The following is a 22979-nucleotide window of genomic DNA, read 5'->3' as shown; positions in this document are numbered from 1 at the left end:
CAAAGCCCAACAAAATGAGTACTAAGAAATGTGTACCTGCAAGGGGGAAGAGGTAGAAGAATGAATGGAAAAAAATGAGTCGAATGCAGGCAAGAATACATTGTTTATGCCACAGAACTGAGAAAAATAAGGGAAAGGGTAGGTGGAAAGGGGGGAGTGAAGCTGGGGAGTGGACAGCACAGATCAAGGTGCATTGTATACGTAAATTGCTGTGCCACACGGAAAACATTCAATACATAACCTAGAAATGAGGAAAACCGAGGGCAGGGGTGGGGTGGGAGGGTGGGTGAGAACGTTAGGAAGAGTGACATGGATCCGGAGGCACTCGACTCATAACCTGCTCTGTTGAGTGGCAACTCTTTTGTACAACTACCTAAAGCAAATAAAAATACATCTTTTTGTTGTTTGAAGCAATTTATTTATTTATTTAATATATTTTATTGTAAAGATACTGTACAGAGGGGTTACAGTTATATGAGTAAGTCAAGTACATTTCCTATCGAGCATTATTACCCCTCCTTTGTTTTTCCCCTAAAAGAATCTATCTTAAAAACCCTTATGGTACACCTAATATGCACCAAAACTGAAAAAAAAATGTGCCACTGGTAAATACAGTAATGTATTACACCCATATTTATAAAATTTGACTATATTAGAAATAACTTTATTACAATTTTTCACTTTCTTATATTTTCACAATCACAGGATTAGGTGTCAGTGGATGTTCCTACATTTGTGCTGAGAACATTCGAACAACCCATTTAGTCCATTTTTCACCATGCTGTTTGCATATCTATAAACAATATATATGCAACCATATGTTTATATAAACACACATGTGTTTATATGAACACATATGAACTAAACCCAGACCTGGTCTTTCTACTGTTAGCCTCGCATTACTGTTAGCAAGGTCGTGTGACAGTGAGGCCTGTTCACTTTCTATGTTTAGCAGTATTACTCTTTGTTATGAGATTTTCTCATTAAAATAGGAAATGAAAGTGGCGCTGTGATTATTTACCATAGCTAAGATATGGAAGCAACTCAGATGCCCCTCAGTAGATGAATAAATCAAGAAAATGTGGTATATACACAATGGAATTCTATGCCTCCATCAGAAAGAATGACATTGCTCCATTTGTTAGGCAATGGAAAGACTTGGGAAAAATTATGTTAAGTGAAGTAAGCCAAGTGCAAAGAAACATAGGTCCCATGGTTTCCCTTATTTGCAATAACTAGTACATGTCTGAGACAAGCAGAGACGGTCAGATAAGTTGATGTTAGGTGAAATGAACCCCAAGATAAGGACTCAAGTGTTTTTTCTTTCTTGTGATTGTTTCTAACATATTTATAAGATGATTTCTTTGCTGCTTTGTATGTCCCTCCCCCATGGTATAACCCCTGATTTCACTGTATTTGATATTGGTATAATTTGTGGAGGGGAAGGGAAAAAACAAACTGTTTAAATAGGGATACAGGTGGACCCATTGCTTGCCCATGTAATTGTAACTCCTCTGTAACTCCTCTCACAATAATAAAAAAAGATAACAATAACAACAGAAAGAAAGAAAGAAAGAAAGAAAGAAAGAAAGAAAGAAAGAAAGAAAGAAAGAAAGAAGGAAAGAAAGAAAAAAGAAAGAAAGAAAGAAAAAGAAAGAAAGAAAGAAAGAACGCGGCACTGTGGCTCAAGTGGTAGAGTGTTAGCCTTGCGCTGAAGAGCTCAGGGACAGCACCCAGGCCCAAAGTTCAAGCCCCACCACAGACCAAAAAGAATAAAGAAAAAAAAATAGAGTCTAAAATAGGAAGTGAAATTATTGAAGTCTTTCCTACATTGATTATATACATAGAGCTCTCTCCTATATGAGTTTGTTCATGTTGGTGTAAGGAACATGGATGACTGAATACTGTCATATGTTGTTTACATAGCAATATTTCTCTCCACTGTGAATTTTTATTACATATTCGAAAGGAACTGGAACATGTAAAGACTTTCCCACATTGCTTATACACAGACTTTCTGTCTACTGTGCATCTCTATATGTCTTTGAAAATCTTTGACCAAGAAGCAGGTACTTGAAGAAGCAAGTACAAGCAGTACTTGAAATTGGTGGGATGGTGTCAAGGGGAAAGGGATAGACAAATGAAAAGCAGAAGAGGGGAAGAACGTAGCCAAGAATCCAATGTATATCCTACAAAGTAAAGTATAATGAGGGAAGGGGCGGGTAGGGGAGGGATGAGTGAGAATATGGAAAACGGTAGCACTGATCAAGGTGCATTATATTCATAAACTGCTTTGTTAAATCATAACTCCTTTGTGCAGTTATTTAAGATGATAAAAACTAAAATACGAAAGGTAATCTTTGAAAGAATTGGCACATCTGAAGGCTTTCCCACGTTGTATATATCTGTAATGTCCTCTCCACTTAATTATTTCATTTAATCAAATGTACCTGGAATATTCTCAGATGGTTTCACATAGGTTATGTAGGTAGGTTTGCTTTCTCTCCAGTGTGATTTTTCTAGATAATGGTGAGTCTGAAACATCATAGCAAGTAGTAGGTGGTGGGGAAAGTCACATCACCCCGTTGCAGACAGGATGTACATCAGGATATAAGAAGGAACCAGGGCAAGACAGACCAATGGCAAGTATCAATGGCCTGCTTCCTCCAACGAGGCCTCAGATCCTCAAGTTTTAAGTGCCTTTCAACAAAACACTGTATGGGCTGGGAAGGTGGCTCAGTGGTAGAGCGCTTGCCTTGCATGCTTGAGGCCCTGGGTTTGATTCCTCAGCACCACATAAGCAAAAAGAAAAAAGCTGGAAGTGTAGCTGTGGCTCAAGTGGTAGAGTGCTAGCCTTGAGCTGAAGAGCTGAGGGACAGCACCTAGGCCCAGAGTTCAGGTCCCCATGACCAGACCCCCCCAAAAAACACCATAGCTCACAATCGAGACTTTTTGTTGATCAGTTTTTCCTTCCTCTGTTTTCCTTTGAGATCACCTTTAGTTTGATGAATATTTTTCTAAATAGTATACTCTGTCACTTTCTCCTATATTCATTAAGTTCTTCAGATCTTTGGTGAATTTTCCAGGAAACTAACAGGTTTGCTTCTGGAAGAAATTTTTTGTTTGTGTGTTTCGCATTTCTCCGCAGTAAAAATCTCTTTGAACATTTAACCCACAACCTCAAGGGTCTGTGCTATAAAGGATTGGTAGTTGTATGTATAACTCTCGAAATTATCCAGATGAATCTCTCATTTTAGTATCATGAACACCATCACCACGACATACTATTGCTGTGCACGACACGTTGATTTGCTCTATTCAGAGCCCTATATCTGGGGCACATTCTTTAGCATCCTACAGATGTGTTTCTCACGCTACAGCCAGCACATTACATTGTTTGCCTAGAAGAGTATAGCTCTCTGTGTGTGGTGTCTCTTAACTTTATTGGCTGCTGAAGGAATTACAATCTTACCAACCCCTATCAGAAAACGGATCCCAGTGATTACCTCGGAAGGAACGAAGACAATTGTAGGGCCCTGTATGTTCTGCAAACAGTATATGAAGTCTTATAATAGTAATACTAGTACTAATAATATTGATAATGATGATGATAATGATAATACATGTTTTCTCCACAGTCCATAATTTATATCTGTTACTCTCCTACTTGGTGAAATTGGGGCTGGAAGATTATTGGAGTACTTATATTGTCACCTATGCTGCATCAAAAGTTATAAATATATATTATAGGGCTGGGAAGGTGGCTCAGTGGTAGAGCGCTTGCCTTGCATGCATGAGGGCCTGGGTTCGATTTCTCAGCACCACATAAGCAAAAAGAAAAAAGCCAGAAGTGGTGCTGTGGCTCAAGTGGTAGAGCGTTAGCCTTGAGCTGAAGTGCTGAGGGACAGCGGCCAGGCCCAGAGTTCAGGCCCCACGACCGGACCCAAAAAGAAAAAGAAATAAAATAAAATAAATATTATATAATGCATTGCACATGCATATTATATACATGATGCATATTTTCTGACATATACCATGTGATACATATTATATGATATATAAAATAGATAATCATATGTATCATGTCACAACCCTTCCCAACGGCCTAGATAACAAGACAATATTTTCTCCTTCCAAGCAAAGTTAAATTTAGTGAAGTAAACTAGATGCACAGAACAAATGTTTAATCCCAATACTCTTGAACTGAGATGATGAGATAAGCCTGCTGAGCAGCGAGAACTGGCACACACTATGCAAATGAATGAGTTAATCTGCAAGAAAAAAATCATTTCTACATTCAACTGGGATGATAACCTAGATACGTGATGAGGAATAGTTAGCAATCTTTTGCAAGTGGAAATGAAAGCAAAATTTAAAATAATGAAAAATGTTCAGTATGAAATATGGATAAAAATGTGCAAGTTTGAATTGATTTCTGGTGGAAGGTTAAACAGAAGCTACTTTCAGAAAGTAGCCATTTGGTGATTTCCTGTTTGAATAAACAAAACCTACCATTTGAAAAATCAACCTGATACCTATACATCACACTTCAACTGACGGAAAAGCAGAGCCCTGCACAAAACTCTTCAGCAAATATTTGAAGCACCCTTATTTACAAATAACACTCTTATCATGAGTACATACCTTTTTCCACTGTACAATCAAAATAATTTGTATTGTTCATGCAACGGCATCCTAATCTTTAGTCAATAAAAGCTTCCAACAATAAGGATGGATCTTAATTGCTAGGTAAGTATACTACAATCAAAGAACACATACTCCAGGATTTAGCACATTGTAAGAAAGTCACAACACTTGAATACAATTTTCTTTATTCTTTGGGCTGTAGGCTGAAGAAACAATAATGAACTAGTTTAGTTGAATCTTGCTGTGGTTTACCTGGCCATGAGTTTAATAATACTTTTAGAATTGCATACTAAAAAGTGTTTGTCTAACTGCATGGGCATTATGTATTAAATGGATTATTTAAAAAAATTAAGAGATAACAAGTAACACAAAAACGTGTGCCCATTACAATACCCACAATGATCCCCTCACGTGTTTTAATTGCTTCTTCCCCAGGAGGTAGTATTGTGGGGTGAAGATGGTCACGAGAGAAATCTCCAGAGTTCTCTAAGTTTGTCTAATTATTTCCAGATTACCCTATGAAATCCTCACACAATTCCACGTCACATCATGTAAGAGGACATGCAATAAAGCTATACTTCATGGGTCATTATTCTTCATTTGAGTCAAAATCAGTTAGAACACAGTCCTTCCTCTGACCTGTGGAATTGAAGTGAGCCTCCATGGTGGTCAAAAAAAAATGCACAATGATTCATAACTACACCACAAGACATCTATTTAGCAATCTATGTACAAGGTATTTATTTGGCTAGGTCCAGCGTTGGACACCAACCTTTCTATTTATTCCTCCTATGCGGTGGACCACCATGGCTGGCATCTTGGTTGAGACGGAGGCCCACTGAATTTGTGCCTGAACCGACTTGGCACTACAATCCTCCTGATTTCTAGCTCTCAAGTAGCTGTGATTACAGATGAAACAGAAATAACTTAAGGTAAGTTTAGAAACGGATTCATGTTTTCTTGAATGGTTGCTTTATTGTCAAGGTGATGTACGGAGGGGTTATATTTACACAAGTGCTATAATAAGTACATTTCTTGTCAAACTTGTTACCCCTTCCCTCATTTTTTTCTACTTTCTCTCCCCTAACCCCCTCTCAAGCTGTACAGATCATTTCTAACATGTTGTTTTGTGTTTTTCGCTGTTGCCTTTGATTCATGTTTCTTGCTCCTTTTTCTATTTATTCCTGCCTCAAAGAACTTGGAATATTTTAGCCATAACCTGATGGAGAATGCACCTCTAAGCATACCTGGTATCAGATTCCATGACTGATTCTATGGTTTCCAATTGACTCTTCTCAATTGATTATATTTTTCTCTTCCAGCATACTGATCATCTTCTGTATACATATACATTACTAGTGTAAAGTGTAATTGATATGAAAGCAAGAATAGATGCTGTGGCTTACTTAAAAGATGAATGAATTATTCAGTGGCTTTTTGATACCTTGGTAGAGTCTGTGAAATAAATGTCCATGCTTCTGTCAAAGAATTTTGGTGCGAAACACCATGACTACTTCTGCAAAGTAGGAATAAAAGTAAAACAAATAACACTCTAGTTACTCTTACTTTTTTCTTTTGCTATATATTTACCTATTATAGGAGGTTAGGAAACAAAAAAGAGCTACTAAAATGAAAAAAATCTAGATATTGTTATAAATGAATTAACGAGCTTATAATGCACTTTAATCTTTTGTCCAAACTCATCCTATTACTGACATTACTGTTCATCTAGGGTGTGTAGAGCAGTTCTTTTTAATATACATACAGATGTGTGTTGTTATTGTAAAGATGATGTACAGAAGGGTTATAGTTATATAAGATAAAGAGTACATTTCTTTTTGGACATCATTCTTTCCTTCACTCTCTCTCAGTCTTTCCCTCCCATTCCCACCTATAAATTGTATAGTTCATTTTACACATAGTGTATTGTGAGTAGCACAGCTGCATTTACTTACCCTTTGTCCCTCCATGTCTGGGCCCCCCCAACCCCTCAGCTCCTATTGATCTGTGAGAAGTGAAAGGGTGAATAGATTCACGGAAACAAGTCAGCATGTTAAAATAGTAAATTGCTTACCTCTCAGTCAACAGATTCATACATATTTAAATTACCCCAACTATCCATTGAAATCTATCAACTTCAATGCCAGGCAGCTTTCTATTATCACATAGGTATTAGAGTCTTGGTGCAAATTGTTTCTTCCCTGGAGTGATTCATATTGTACTTCTTCATTATCATATCTCTGACCCTCATGCTACAGAGTCTACTGATTGCCAGCTGCAACTAATGGAGAACAAGAGCAGAGTGACACAATTCATCCTGCTAGGACTAACCAGTGACCCAGCTCTGCGGACCCCTCTCATCGTAATCTTCCTCTTGGTCTATGTCATCACTGTGGTTGGGAACGTGGGAATGATTCTATTAATCCTCTTGGATTCTCGGCTCCATACTCCCATGTATTTTTTCCTTGGTAACTTGTCTTTCGTGGATTTTTGTTATTCTTCAGCTGTCACTCCAAAGGTCTTGTCTGGACTCACTCTAGGAGACATGGCCATCACCTACAACGCTTGTGCTGCTCAGATGTTCTTCTTTTCAGCCTTTGCTACTACAGAAAATTATCTCTTGGCTTCGATGGCCTATGATCGCTATGCAGCAGTGTGTAAACCCCTCCATTATACCACCACCATGACGACTGGTGTGTGTATGTGTCTGATGATAGGTTCCTATGTCTGCGGTTTCTTGAACGCCTCCATCCACACTGTGAACACATTCAGCCTCTCCTTCTGTATGCCCAACGTGGTCCATGACTTTTTCTGTGATCTTCCAGCAGTCATGGTTCTTTCTTGCTCCGAGAGGCGTTTTAATGACCTTGTCCTTATTTGTGTAGGTAGCCTCAATATATTTGTTGCCTTTGTGGTTATCTGGATTTCCTACACGATCATTTTTATCTCCATTGTAAAGAGGCATTCAGCCTCAGGCTCCCACAAGGCTATGTCTACCTGTGCCTCACACTTCTCTGCAGTTTCCATTTTCTATGGGACAATCATCTTCATGTACTTACAGCCCAGCTCCAGTCACTCCATGGACACTGACAAGATCGCATCTGTGTTTTACACAATGATCATCCCTATGCTCAACCCTGTGGTTTACAGCCTGAGGAACAAGGAGGTCAAGAGTGCATTCATGAAGATAATTTTCAAGGCAAAATAATCTTTATAGTTTTAGTATTTAGCATGCTCAAACCTAGATGAATTCTTCTTACATTCTCTCTCTGTTTCCTGTTTTAATACCCAAATCAGGCCCAAGGTCAAGAGGTGACATAATTACTGTCTGGAAGTGCTTAGAACATTGTATTCAGAAACATAACACTTGAGTGAGAATATGTATGATCTCTTTAGATTAGCTTTCTCCTAAATTTTATTAATGATAGTGGTATATTTGATCACTTCCATGCATTTTTCTACAGCAGGTCAATACAAATATGTGAGATCGGTACAGAAGGAGAGCTCAGAACGAGGTAGAAATTGGATGGATGTTGTCAAAATAGTTTAGATACAGTAGAAAAACAAGTCACTGAAACGTCTTGAATTATATTACAAAGGTGAAGTAAAGGGGGTCATAGAGGAGGGGATTGATTAGAATACACTGGATACAGACCTGTAAATGTCACAATGAAATCTCACCCCTTGTATAACTAATGTATGGTAATAAATAAGGACAGAAAACCCATGCGTCTGAAATGCATGCAGGTGTCCAGGGAAGGCAAATGCAAGTGAGTATGGAAAATTTGCTGGAAGAAATTGTGGCATTGTGGGGGTGGTTTTTTTCCATATTCATTTAGTGCAAAAATACTGAGAGACTACCATTTGTCAGTGGCCTTAGAAACAAACGGTTTTCCTAATCATTGGTTATCATTCAATGTTCCTAGGCTCACCCTTCACAACAAAACCTCTATTCTCACACTATGGAGCTCTGAATGAATTACAGCCCTAACTGTCTTCCTTCTTTATCTTCTATAAGTGCATGATGTCACCTCTCAGCTTCAGACACTTAACAAATAGCCTCATATTAGCTTATATGTATGTATTGTAAAGGTGATATACAGAGTGTTCACAGTTACATATGTAAGATAGTGTGTACATTTCTTGTTGAACATTGTTACCCCTTCGCTCGTTTTCTCCCACTTTCCCCACCCCTCCCATAACTTCCTCTCCCCCAAGTTGTAAAGTTCATTTCCAACATAGTGTTTTGTGAGTATTGCTGTAGCATTGGTTCAACCTTTGCCCTTTGTTTCATTGTTTTGTTATTCCCCTTCCCTTCTCCAAATCAGATAAATGTGTATGTGGTACACAGAACCAAAATAAAAAAAAAAAACAGTGACAACAAGGAATACACCAACAGGAAAAAAAGAAAGGAAAAAGAAATAACTTCACACAGTACATTAAAAACAACAACAAATACAAATACGAAACCCTCTTGCATCCATATCTTGGAGTTCATTTCATTAGCCTCATTTTATATGGTTGTATTTACATAGCCATATGTGTGTAGGTGTGTGTGTGTGTATATATATATATATATATATATACATATATATATATATATATATATATACACACACATATATACATATATATATATATATTTACTGGACAAAATTTAGTAACAAGTGTTCAAAAAAGATTATTTTATTGAGCTATTAATATATAAAATTCATTGGAGATGTTTACATTCCTTCCTTACTAGTGTTGGACTCTTAGTTAGCAAAATATTATATAATATCACATGAATTATGTATCCTCCTTGAATATTATATAGGTATAGATGTTATGTATATTATATGTGTCTATTGTCTATCTATCAATCTATCTATTTGTATATATAGACAGAGAGAGAGAGAAAGAGAAATTCTATTTTACTATGTGTTACTACCTTTGATGTCTAGAAAACTTAAAACTTCCCCACATAACAGTTTCTCTGCGGTAACCCCTGTTTTCACTGTATTTGATGTTGGTATAATTTTTGGAGTGGAAGGGAAACAAATTGTTTCATGTGAAATTGTTTAAATAGGGATACAGGTGGAATCATTGAAACAATGAGACGTACAAGACATTATGTTGAAAAACAAATTTTACAACTTTGGCTGGGGGTAGGGGTGGGGGGATGGTGGGGTAGGGGGAGAGATGGGAGGGCAGGGATGGGAAGGGGAAACAAAGGAGGAGGCAACAATGCTTGATAAGAAATGTACTCATTACCTTGCTCATGAAATTGTAACCCCTCTGTTTGGTATTTTCACAATAAAAAAACTTATTAATAATTAAAAGAACAGTTTCTCTGCAGTGTGAGTTCTTTCATTTGGAAGGAGTCAGGACAACTAAGTCTTTCCCACATCGCCTGCATGAGGAATGTGTCTCCTCCCTGTGAATGCTTTCCTGGCATCAACGAAGGCTTTTTTCTACATTGCTTACATACCTAAGATATCTTGCTCCAAATTTTACTCCAGTAGGAGATTAACTATCTGGAATACAATTGGAGAAACTTCAAAATTGGCTTCTGGGTTAGCAATTCTGTTCTCAAATGAAAACTACATGAAGCAAACAATTTAACAAATGGAAAAATTTGTTTCAGCTCTTGTGTTAAGAGCTTTTTGCCCATGGTTAGTAGGCTCTGAGCTGGGGCTAAAGATCATAGCTCACAGACTATGGAGTAGAGCAAAGCAGGTCACTAATGGCAGATGGGAAGAAGAGTAGGACTACATGAATTGCCAGGTATAGGCCCCAGTGATACAACTCAATTTTCCACCTTCTTCCAGATCAGCCCAGCTCCTGAAGTTTCTATCTCCTTTCAACATTCCATATCATTTGGCTCCAGGTATTAATACATGAGACTCTAAGGAGGGTATAATGCAAGTTAGACAGAGATATCTCAGACATATAAAGACATATATCTTAGACAGCAGAGACATCTCATATATAAAAACACTAATCGATTCATCTCAAGAATCTAGACAAATAAAAACAAACCAAAGGAAAAGAAGTAGAGGGAACTTGATATCAAAACAAAAATAAGTGAAAAATAGACTGAAAAATGAAAAAGATGAGACAAGGAAATAATTGGGCTGAATAACTAAAAGAAAGAGAGCTTCAAATAAAATACAAAATAGGTAAAATTAATGCAAAAAACACAAAATATCATTTAAGCAAAAATCAGAGATGAATTTGAGAATTGACTTACAGAAATACAAAATATCATGAAAACGCATTGTGAACATGCAAACATTTGAACACCTGTAAACAATGGGCACATCTATGCAAAAGTACTCTGAGCTTGATTGAATTGGGAAGAAAATAGAAAATATTAAACACTTAAAAACTAACAAATTTGAATCTGTGAAAATAGTCTGTCAAGGAAAACCCACAGGCCAGATGCCTTCACTCTAGAATTTAACAAAACTTTTCAGAAGGACTTAGACAATTTTCTCTTAAGACCTAGGGAATCTTTTTTCTACCATTTGGATATTTATAAAAAAACCTTTCATGTGCCTAGATTTGTTGAATTTTTGTTTGGAAAAATCTCTCAGATTTATTGACCAAATGAGTTGCAGGCCTTGTATTAAACCAGATATTCTCCAGCGTTAAGTAATGAAGAGATTTTTTTCAAGCACATTTTAGAAGTTTATCAAAGAACATTTTTTCTTAGAATAAGGGACAATATAAAATGAGGGACACATGTTAATATCTTTGATAAGTATCAGTCCAAATTTCCTCAAAAAATTATGGACAAAAACTCAGGGACATGTAAGATTTTGCACCACAACTAAGTGGGATTTATCTACCTGTGGCAGAATCACTCAACACAATAAAATGAGAGTACACAAAGAAGATAAAACAATCTGATCATATTCATAGTTGCAAAAATGCATTGAGGGAAATAGTAACATTCCCCCACAATAGACAATGCTGAAAAATTTAGGTACAAATTAATGCAATTCAACACACTAAGAACATTTATAACAAGGCAACAGCAACTAACATATCAAATGGTAGATATAAACTTTATTTAACATAGCGCTGGAAGCCTTTGCCAGAGAAAACAGGCAAGAGGTAGACTAAAAGACACTCATACTGGAAAACCATGGAAGCAGATGCAAATATCTCCTTGGTATTTCTATTCCTTGTTTCTTTCAGTGCTGCTCACACAAGCTAAGAAGTGGCACCACCCACCTGTCTATCCACTGATTGGGGATAAAGAAGATGTAGTACATACAGAACATGAAATACTGTTCATCAAGAAATAAGGATCAAAGCCTGTCATTTGTGAAAACAGGGGGAAAGTAGATCATTACTTTAATTGAAATATATAAACTAGAAAGGCAATTGTGAAATGATCACATTCATGTCAGGTGTATTGTTACAAAGTATGATGTGACAACAGTAGTAGAAGGCAAAGATATACTCTAGTTCCTCAAAATCTAGACCAGAATTGTAAAGCTTCAAAGAAATAGCACTGCACAGGAAGTTAAACTAACTTGAACATTCAATAATAAATATCCATATGACAATAACTAATGGTTTCTCACTAATATATACCTTTTATTATATATGTTAAAATAAATTTAACCGTTAAAAGTTTGTAAACAGCCCAATCCCCACAGACAGAATAATTGCTTCTTCCCTAGAAAAGCAGAGTGAGATTTATGTAGTCTCATGAGGGAAATCTCCAGAGCTCTCCAAGTCTCTATAATTCTCTCCAGATCTCCACATATTAACCTTGGAATCCCAATACAAAGCAAATGAAGTCATTTTAGAAGGGTCGCTCTTCTTCCCATTTAGCATTGGATGTAGTTTATAATCTGAATGATAATCACTTGAGTACAAACAGACCTGAGGTTTGCTATGTGCCTTTGACCAGGGTTACAGAAAACACGAAAAGACAACCACACTCCTTGATTTCTAAATGATAAACTCCTGACAAGATACTTTGTAGATTTTTTTTTCTTATTTGGCATTCATAGGCAGATTCTATGAATTTTTTGTGAGAGAAATACATTTATGTTTCTTATGAGAATAAGGTAATTCTCAAAAGAGCAGAGAAATCATTTATGTTAAATTCAAAAGATGATCTTAGATCATATTCTTTCCTCTCTTTTCCTTGTCTTACAGATTAGGGTTTTGTCACTACTGCTGAGAAGATGCAATTCTAGTTGAATTTACAGAAACTTCCATGACTGACTTCCCAATTTCAGACTGACGATTCTGGATTTGACCATTCCTCTTTTACCATACACCTGGTAAACTTCTATATTTAATAAACACCTTAGTAAGAAGTGCAACTCATGCAAAAGAAGTGGATACATATAACCATTATGAGTTATTTGTAAATTAAAGCTCTAATGGTGAGCTATATCAGAAGTATAAATATCAAAAGTTAGTCATAGGAACTTCAATGATTCACAGTTGCTGTGGCTTTGTTCCCCAAATATAAATAGGATTGGAGAGTGGTACTTTAATTGATTAGCAATTTTTTAAATAGTAACTATATATTTAGGTATATGGAATGTTCAAAAACACTGGCAAACAAAACTCATAAGAGAGACATAATATCTGCTCAAACTTAAAAAAAATGTACCAGGATGAACGAACATTCTCTAAATTGCATTCCAACCCTTCCAAAAATTTCTCAGGCTTATTGTTAGAGGGTGGCTTCAACTAAGTCTCTTTTTTGGCATTGCCTATTTTTCTTCATCTATTTATTCAGTTATTTTTAACATAACAATGCAACATGAGGTTTTATTGCAGTAATTTCATGCATGCATACAGTATTCTTCAAGTGAGTCTACTCCCTTCTTAATATATTTTTTATTGTGAAAATATTGTACAGAGGGGTTACAATTACATGGGCAAGATAATGAGTACATTTCTTATCAAGCATTGTAGCTTCCTCCTTTGTTTCTCCTTCCCATCCCTTCCCACCATCCAATCCTCCTCCCCTCCCACCAAAGTTGTAAAGTTCGTTTTCGACATAATGACTTGTACATCTCATTGCTGCAATGGATCCATCTGTATCCCATATATTTTTATTCCTCTTCCTGCTCCAGCCTTTATCAAACAGTTATGATGAGTTCTACTATGCTGTCTTCTTATAGGAGTGTGTGTGAGTATAGATACATATGTGCGTGGGTGTGTATGTGTATATTTATGTATGTGTATATATATATATATATATATTAAATTTTTCTCATGCCACCTGCATAACTTCAGAGTATTATACAACTTCTCAAATGCTTTGTTTTTCACTGGTAAAGTAATACTAATAGTATTATCTCTCTTACATATGACCACACCATTCACATAAATCCTTATCATTGGCTATTGAACATAGTATATGCTAAAAGTAACCACATGTGTTTAGATTGGCAGTCATAATATCTACAAGGCAGGTCATAAACTGAAGGTGCCAAAGGCTTAGGAGAAAATAATAGGGAATAGTAACTACTTTAGGATGAATATTCTTCAATGTTTCAAAGCCAAAAATAAATTTTATTTTATTTTATTTTATTTTTGCCAGTCCTGGGGCCTGAACTCTGGGCCTGGGCGCTGTCCCTCAGCTCTTCAGGTTAAGGCTAGTGCTCTACCACTTGAGCCACAGCACCACTTCTGGCTTTTTCTGCTTATGTGGTGCTGAGGAATCAAACTTAGGGCCTCATGCATGCAAAGCAAGCACTCTACCACTGAGCCACCTTCCCAGCCCCTCAAAATAAAATTTAAATACTTTAATTATCTATATAAGAACATTTTCTTGCTGTTGTTGTTGTGAAGCTTGAATTCAAGGCCTGGGCTATGTCACTGAGCTCTTTTGTTCAAGGATAGTGCTCTATCACAGCTCCACTTCTGGTTTTCTGGTGCTTAATTGGAGATAAGAGTCTCATAGACGTTCCTACCTGGGCTGGCTTTGAACTGCAATCCTCAGATCTCAGACTCCTGAGTAGCTAGGATTTCAGGTGTGAGCCACCATGTGCACATGAATTTAAATCAAACAAACATTAAGTCCACTATTCCTTCTTAATAATACCCTAATACCTGGCACTGAACTCAGAATTTTGCATCTTTTTTATGCACTATCTTATTTATATCCTCATCGTAGGTTTTATTGTTGCTTTCATGTTGTAGGTAGCTGTATGATGAGCATGGAAGGTATATTAGGAATAATGACCCGTGGTTGAGTTGAGTGAGAAATGGTTGATGTGAGACACATCATGACCAGAAAACTACCTATCCCCTAGATAGGCCCTCACTTAGAATTTGTAGCTGCAGATTGTGCATATCCATAACACAATGGTCATCTCTCCATCCCCATCACTTATAGATAGTTATCCTGCTTTAACATTAGACTAAACCTTCTTCGACCTCAAGTTTACATTCATAAGAAACACAATGTGAACAATACGCATGTGTCCATGTGCCTGGAGTTTTACAGAAGAGGCTAAAATGCAACCCAAACTTGTTTTTTTTTTTTTTATTTAGGATCAATCTTCTAATGTTTCAAAGAGAAGTTATTTAGCTGTCTGAATATTTTCTTTGCCTGATTTTTCTTTACCTCTAAGGAAAGGCAAAGAGATTGAAAATGAGGTGAAATTCTCAGTCATCCAGTCCATGGTGATATCTCAAAGAAAGAGACTGAACAGAAACAGACATCATTCTTGAAAATTGGGTTAAATTCAATTTTATTCTAATTTATTTTCGACCATTAGGCTTAGGAACCATTTATCATAAGTCCAAAACACAGAAGAATAATTTATATCACACAAATATGAGTAAATTACTCTATCTCCTCAGCTTTGTAATTTACATTAATGTGACCACCAATCATGCCCATAATACTGTTGAGAGAAAACAGTATACCTATAGGAGTTCTTGACAGCCAAGCAACATGGCATTGTCACCTTTTCCTGAGCTCAGGAGAAGGTAATTGGCAGAGAGAAACAACCACACAAATCATTTTTGCCAAGTTATGAAATTATAAATTAAGTCTATGATCCATGATGCAGATTTAACAGTATTTATCCCCAGTTATCATGGATGCACAGGATTGTATTATCAAGCCAACACTTCTGCCAGAAAAAAAATCTCCAATGACAAATTGTTCATATACTTTCAAAAGTCAATTCTACTTTTTCATTAACACCTTCCCCTCCCCCATACTTGTAGTGCACTGAGAAATCTTCAGATAACCTCAATGGAGAACAAGACAGACGTAACTCAGTTCATCCTGCTAGGACTGACCAGTGACCCACACCTACAGGTTCCCTTCTTCACCACCATCTTCCTCATCTACACAATAACGGTGGTTGGAAACCTGGGAATGGTCCTACTGATTCCCTTGGACTCTTGTCTTCACACCTCCATGTACTTCTTCCTTGGTAATCTCTCTCTGGTGGATTTTTGTTGCTCTTCATCTGTCACTCCAAAGGTCATGGCTGGGCTCATCAAAGGAGACAAAGTCATGTCTTACAATGCTTGTGCTGCTCAGATGATCTTTTTTGCAACCTTTGCTAATGTGGAAAATTACGTCTCGGCCTCCATGGCCTACGATCGCTAAGCAGCAGTGTATAAGCCCCTCCATTACACCACTACCGTGACAACAGGTGTGTGTGCATTTCTCATCATTGGTTCCTATGCCTGTGGTTTTTTTGAATGCTTCAGTCTATACAAGGAACACCTTCAGTCTCTCCTTTTGCAAATCAAACCTGGTCCCTCATTTTTCTTTGATGTTCTAGCAATGATGGTTCTCTCTTGCTCTGGTGGACATATTATTGAACTGGTTCTTATTTGTGTAGCCAGCTTCAATATCTTTTTTCTCCCTCCTAATAATTTTGATTTCATACCTAACCATTTTCATCACTATCTTAAAAGTGCACTCAGCCATGGGACTTCATAAGGCCTTAATCTACCTGTTCCTCCCACTTCACTGCGGTCTCCATTTTCTATGGCACTGTTATGTTCACGTATTTACAGCCCAGCTCCAGTCATTCCATGGATACTGACAAAATTGCTTCTGTCTTTTATACTATGATCATCCTCATGCTGAACCCTATAGTCTATAGCCTGAGGAACAAGGAGGTCAAGAATGCTTTTACAAAAATTGTTTTCAAGTCAAAATGATCTTTAAGGTACTACTGTAACATCCTAGGATGCACAAAATCCAGATATTCTCCTTTTAGTGAGATTGTTTTAAAACAAACATTGAATTCAAAATGCTCATGGGATACTTTTACTTCTGCAATAGTCTGAAAAAAACAGTAAGATTTTTTTCCAGAAACATAATACCTGAATAAGAATATAAAGTGAGGAAACTTGTAAAAATACAATAGAAAGCCCACGGATTGGAAGAAGATCTTCACTAGCCATACAACGGATAAGAGTTTCATATCTAAAATATACCTGGAACTCAAAAAATTAAATCCCCCAACAACAAATCTTCAAAGAAACAACTGCTCAATAAATAAGTGGGCTAAAGACTTAAAGAGAAACTTCTCTGAAGAGGAAAGAAGGATGGCCAGTAGACACATGAAGAAATGCTCAACCTCCCTAGCCATAAAAGAAATGCAAATCAAAACAACATTGAGATACCACCTCACCCCAGTTACAAAGGCTATAATCAATAACTCTAATAACAACAGATGCTGGACAGAAGGGTTGTTGGTGGGAGTGTAAACTTGTTCAACCACTTTGGAAAGTAGTATGGAGGTTCCTCAAAAGACTCCACATAGAGCTCCCCTATGACCCAGCAATCCCACTTTTGGGCATTTACCCAAATGTTCACAAACAAGACCACACTAAAACTATCAGCACAACTATATTTATTGCAGCATTATTTACCATAGCTAAGACATGGAACCAACCCAGATGCCCCTCAGTAGATGAATGGATCAAGAAAATGTGGTATATATGGAATTCTATGCCTCCATCAGGAAGAATGACATTGCCCCATTTGTTAGGAAATGGAAAGACTTGGGAAAAATTATATTAAGTGAAATAAGCCAGGCCCAAAGAAACATAGGTCCCATGGTTTCCCTTATTTGCAATATCTAGTATATGTATGAGTCAAGCAGAAAAGGTCAGATAAGTTGATGTTAGGGAAATGAACCCCAAGATAAGTATTCAAATTCTTTTTCTTTCATGCGATTGTTTCTAACGTATTTATAAGATGATTTCTTTGTTGCTTTGTATGTCCCTCCCCCACGGTATAACCCCTGATTTCACTGTATTTGATGTTGGTATAATTTGTGGAGGAGAAGGGAAAAAACAAATCGTTTAAATAGGAATACAGGTGGACTCATTGCAACAATGAGATGTACAAGTCGTTATGTTGAAAAATGAACTTTACAACTTTGGTGGGGAGGAGAAGGGGAAGAGAATCGGGTGGGGGCGTGGGGAGGTATGGGAAGGGATGGGAAGGGAAAACAAAGGAGGAGGCAACAATGCTTGATAAGAAATGTACTCATTATCTTGCCCATGTAATTGTAACCCCTCTGCACGTTATTTTCACAAGTAAAAAATATTAACTATATCAATGCATTCAATCATTTTCCATATGATCTTTCTATCACATGTAAGTGCAAAAATAAAAATGAATCATGAAAATAAAGGAGCATCTAAAAATTGGTATTTTGGGTGACCGAGTTATTACCTTTGTGTGTCAGAGTAGATTAAGGATCCCAGATAAATGGCAACATATTACATAAGTGTCTGTGAAGATGTGTCTAAGAAGAGTTTTATTTTATTTTATTTATTTTTAATTTTTTTGTTGTGAAAATACTGTACAAAGGGGTTACAGTTACATGATCGAGGTAATGAGTACATTTCTTATCAAGTATTGTTGCCTCCTCCTTCGATTTTTCCCTCCCATCCCTTCCCTCCCACCTCCTCGGCTACACCTCCCCACACACAACTAAATTGTAAAGTTTGTTTTTTGACATAGCATCGTATACATCTCATTGTTGTAAGGGTAAATATGTACCCTATTTAAACAATTTGTTTTTTCCCTTCCCCTCCCCAAATTATACCAACATCAAATACAGTGAAAACAGGGGCTATACTATGGGAGAGGAACATACAAAGTAACAAAAAAATCACGTGGTACCTTATAAATATGTTAGAAACAATAGCAAGGAAGAAAAATAACCAGTTGTGTCCCTATCTTGGGGTTCATTTTGCTTGGCAGAATTACAAAGAAGGTCCTCCCTCACTAATGTGGGTATCAATCAGCCAATCCACGGATGCTCACTTGAATGGGAGAAAGGATACATTTTGAATTCTCTTTTTAAGGTGATGAATCCACTTCTAATTGAACTCTGTCAGAAGTTATAACTGCTTCCTTTCCGGCCCTGGGTTACCAAGATAAGCATAGGTATATTTCACTCCTAATTGCCAAATCTTTGCTAATGAATTGAATTAAATCATCCACCTTCCCTTGGAAAAAATTATATTAAGTGAAGTAAGCCAGGCCCAAAGAAACATAGGTCCCATGGTTTCCCTTATTTGCAATATCTAGTATAGTCTGAGTCAAGCAGAAAAGGTCAGATAAGGTGATGTTAGGAAAATGAACCCTAAGATATGTATTCAAATGTTTTTTTTCTCTCATGCATTTGTTTCTAACACATTTATAAGATGATTTCTTTGTTGCTTTGTATGTCCCTCCCACACAGTATAACCCGTGCTTTCACTGTATTTGATGTCGGTATAATTTGTGGAGGGGAAGGGGAAAAACAAATCATTTAAATAGGGATACAGGTGGACCCATTGCAACAATGAGATGTACAAGTTGTTATGTCAAAAATGAACTTTACAACTTTGGTGGAGGGGGGGAGCGTGGAGGATTGGGTGGGAGGGCAGGGGGAGGTTGGGAAGGGGAAACAAAGGAGGAGGCTACAATGCTTGATAAGAAATGTACTCATTATCTTGCCCATGTAATTGTAACCCCTCTGTACAGTATTTTCACAATAAAAAAAATCATCCACTTTCCCAGGTGTCTCACATGCAGACAACACATTGTGCATCTTCTTGGCTTTCATAATCACAGCAGACCCAACCACAATAAGTCAGCTTTTGTATGTTTATGCACACCTTATTTGCACTATATTATCTGAAATAGAAATCAGAAAAGCAATTGTATGTAAATATATATAGTAAGATAGCATATAGTAGGTAACAAAATATAATAAAAATATATGGTAGCTAATTCATCAGGACATGAAAGATTTCCGTCTTGAAATTTATAAAAGTTTGCATTAAATATGTTTCAAAGTATTTCCTAATGATCCTCTGAATTTTATTGGTATTTTTGTGATATCCACTCTCACCTCTAAAGTTATTAGTCTGTCTCCTCTCTCTCTTTCTTCTGGTTAATTAGTATAAGTATTTGTCAATCTTATCTATCTTTTCAAGAACAAGCATTTGTTTTCATTGACTATTAGTATTCTTCAGATTCTACTTTGTTTATGTCTGCCCTGATAGAAATGAAATATATTTAATACTCTTGGAGTTGATGGTCTCTTGTTTTTAAGAGCTTACAATTCATCTTTATGTTTTTTATTTGAGATTTCTCTGACTTTTTTAGTGAAGGCATATAAATTGCTGTAAATGTCCTTTTTACCAGGAACTACCATTGTTGTGTCCTCCCCGGAAAGTTGTACTTCTCCAACCTTCCTATATACAGTAATCTGAGTTGGCTGCTATTCTATCTGAGCTATGAAAGCATTATTCCTTATCTCTCTCTCTTTTAAAGTTTCTGTCGAAAAATCTACTGTTATGGGTTTATCTGTACAATTTAACACTTCTTTCTTGAAGCTTCCAATATAGTCTCTTTTCTCTGTATGCCTAAAACTTTCCTATGTTATGGGAGATTCTTTTGAAATCTTTGTCTGGTTGAAGTCCTAAAAATCTTATATGCCTAGAATATGATGTCTTTCTCAAGATTTGGAAAGTTTTCTGCTAGTTTTTTTATAGAATGTTTTCTGATTTTTAGCTTGTTTCTCTTCTCCATCTATACCCATCATTAATGTGTTTTGTCTTTCAGTGATCCAAAACATCTTGCATTTTATTTTTATACTTTATACTTTCATACTTTAGTTTTTATTTCTTTATCTTCATCTGCATGTCAAGTACATATACTGTCTTCAGACCCTGATATTCTTTTTTTCAGTTTGATTCAGTTTACTGGAGAAACTTTTCACTGAAGTATTTTCTTTTTCAATTTGGTTCATTGAACTTTGCGTTTCTAGAATATATATATATATATTTATATATATCCATATCTATCTATCTATATATGTCCACACACATGTGTGTGTTTATATATTAGGAATTACATATCATTGGTTGGACATAGTTTTAAAAAACGGTAATCTTTCAATGAAATATCAAGTAAACGCATATCAACTAAAACTGCTGCAACCTCTTGTACAAGATTCTTGGATTCCTTTCCTATAGAAGCTTTCCTTCTTGTGTTCCAGTAACCACTGTTGAATACAGGAAATTTTGTAGTGTGTATTTCTATACCAAGGCTGGGCTGTATCACACAGATGCACTTAGTTGTCACAACAAATAACCACACTGGGTTAAGGCTTACTTGAAACATACTGTAATTGTGGAACAATAGTTGTCAGCCTGTCAACTGGGACATCTGGTCTACCTTGTGGTTTGAACATTGGCTCCTCTTTCCACCCTGGGAAGCCTGAGATGGGACATGGAGCTATTTGCAATTTTTCTCTGTTACCTTTATTTCTCCATGATTTTCACTGTTCTACTACCTCTTTCATGATTTCTGAGATCTTTCTCCTTTCACAATATAGTCTTTCCTGTGTCACCTAACTCTTCTCATTCACACACACACACACACACACACACACACACACACACACACACAAATAGTAGGCACTTATTTTTTTGTTGGTCATGGGGCTTGAACTCTGGGCCTGGGCACTATCCCTCAGGTCTTCAGCTCAAGGCTAATGCTCTACCACTTGAGCCATAGCACCACTTGTGGTTTTCTAGTAGTTTATTGGAGATAAGAGTCTCATGGACTTTCCTGCCTACACTGGCTTTGAACCGTGAGCCTTAGATCTCAACCTCCTAAGTAGCTAGGATTACAGGCGTGAGCCACCAGCACCCAGCTAGTAGGCACTTTCAATCTGCAATCTTGCCCATCTCTTAATTTCACTTCAGATGTTTAAAGTAACCTATCAGAATGGTTTACCTGTTAAAAGAGATTGAAAACAGGAATTTCCAAATAATATTTGTGCAAATATGAATAAATAGCTGAAATTTTTGTGCTTCATAGTTTATGAAATTCTTGTGCTTCGTGGTTTATAATAATGTACTCAGCAATCACATTCTTAATGCTATGGACAGCATATAAAAAATGTACTTTAAAACCATGTACACAGACTGGAAAGGTGGCTCAGTGGTGGAGTGCTTGCTTTGCATGCATGAGGCCCTGGGTTTGATTCCTCAGCACCACATAAGCAAAAAGAAAAAAAGCCAGAAGTAGCACTGTGGCTCAAGTGGTAGAGTGCTAGCCTTGGGCTGAAGAGCTGAGAGACAGTGCCCAGGCCCAGAGTTCAGGCCCCATGACTGGACCCAAAAACAACCCCAAAACAACTGTGTACAGTAGTAGCTGAATAGAAGCATCTAGCTGGCTTTTACTGAGGTTAGAGGAGATTACTTGGCATATTATTTCATCCACACAAGTGATTTGTATCAAGTTGTTAAACTGTCTACATCTCAGCATATAAGTGAGTGAAATTTTAAAACTGTTAATATGATGCACTTTACTCAGCTTAGATAATAGATAATGCTGCATATTCCTATTGTACTCAAATGATGCTGAATCCAGGGTTTTTTCTGAAGAACATCAAGTGCAGTAACTTGCATTTAATAGAATGCATATTACACTTATACCTCCCAATTTCCATTCAATTTGTTTGTCATTCTGTTTCTTGTTTTCATTGTTCATTTTCATTGCCACTGATTTTTACATGACAATTATGGAGAACAGGGCAGAAGTAGTATAGTTCATCCTCTTGGGTTTAACCAATGATCCTGATCTGTAGTCTACATTCCTTGTACCTCTGTTACATCACCATTCTGACTTGATTCATAGGGATGATTGTGTTGATTTATTGGACTCCTGGCCAGCCTATGGTGCATCACCATTACAATATACCCTATTTCTACCTGGGAGAGGCAATTCCCCTGGGTCATTGAACTACCAGTGATTTCATTTTGTGAGTTAGAAGCACAAAGGGAATGATCAGAGTGATGATACCTTAGCA

At 36.8% G+C, this 22979-nt stretch overlaps 1 protein-coding gene and 1 pseudogene across 1 annotated transcript; both read left to right on the top strand.

Moving 5' to 3' along the window:
* Positions 1-6928: 6928 nt before the first annotated feature.
* LOC122105040 (olfactory receptor 5B3-like) lies at positions 6929-7855 on the top strand. The gene has a single exon (XM_042676135.1). The coding sequence runs from the start codon at positions 6932-6934 to the stop codon at positions 7853-7855; it is 924 nt and encodes a 307-aa protein (XP_042532069.1). The 5' UTR covers positions 6929-6931.
* An 8022-nt stretch (positions 7856-15877) lies between these two features.
* Positions 15878-16806, top strand: LOC122105108 (annotated as a pseudogene).
* Positions 16807-22979: the final 6173 nt, after the last annotated feature.

The sequence above is a fragment of the Dipodomys spectabilis genome, unplaced genomic scaffold (assembly GCF_019054845.1).
Source record: "Dipodomys spectabilis isolate Male_0828 unplaced genomic scaffold, ASM1905484v1 ptg000030l, whole genome shotgun sequence".
NCBI lineage: Eukaryota > Metazoa > Chordata > Mammalia > Rodentia > Heteromyidae > Dipodomys > Dipodomys spectabilis.
Note: the sequence above shows the minus strand (reverse complement) of the source record. Positions and strands in the feature narration are given on the sequence as shown.

Coding starts and splice junctions, on each gene's coding strand:
- LOC122105040 (XM_042676135.1), top strand. CDS start 6,932: ATGGAGAACAAGAGCAGAGTGACACAATTCATCCTGCTAGGACTAACC.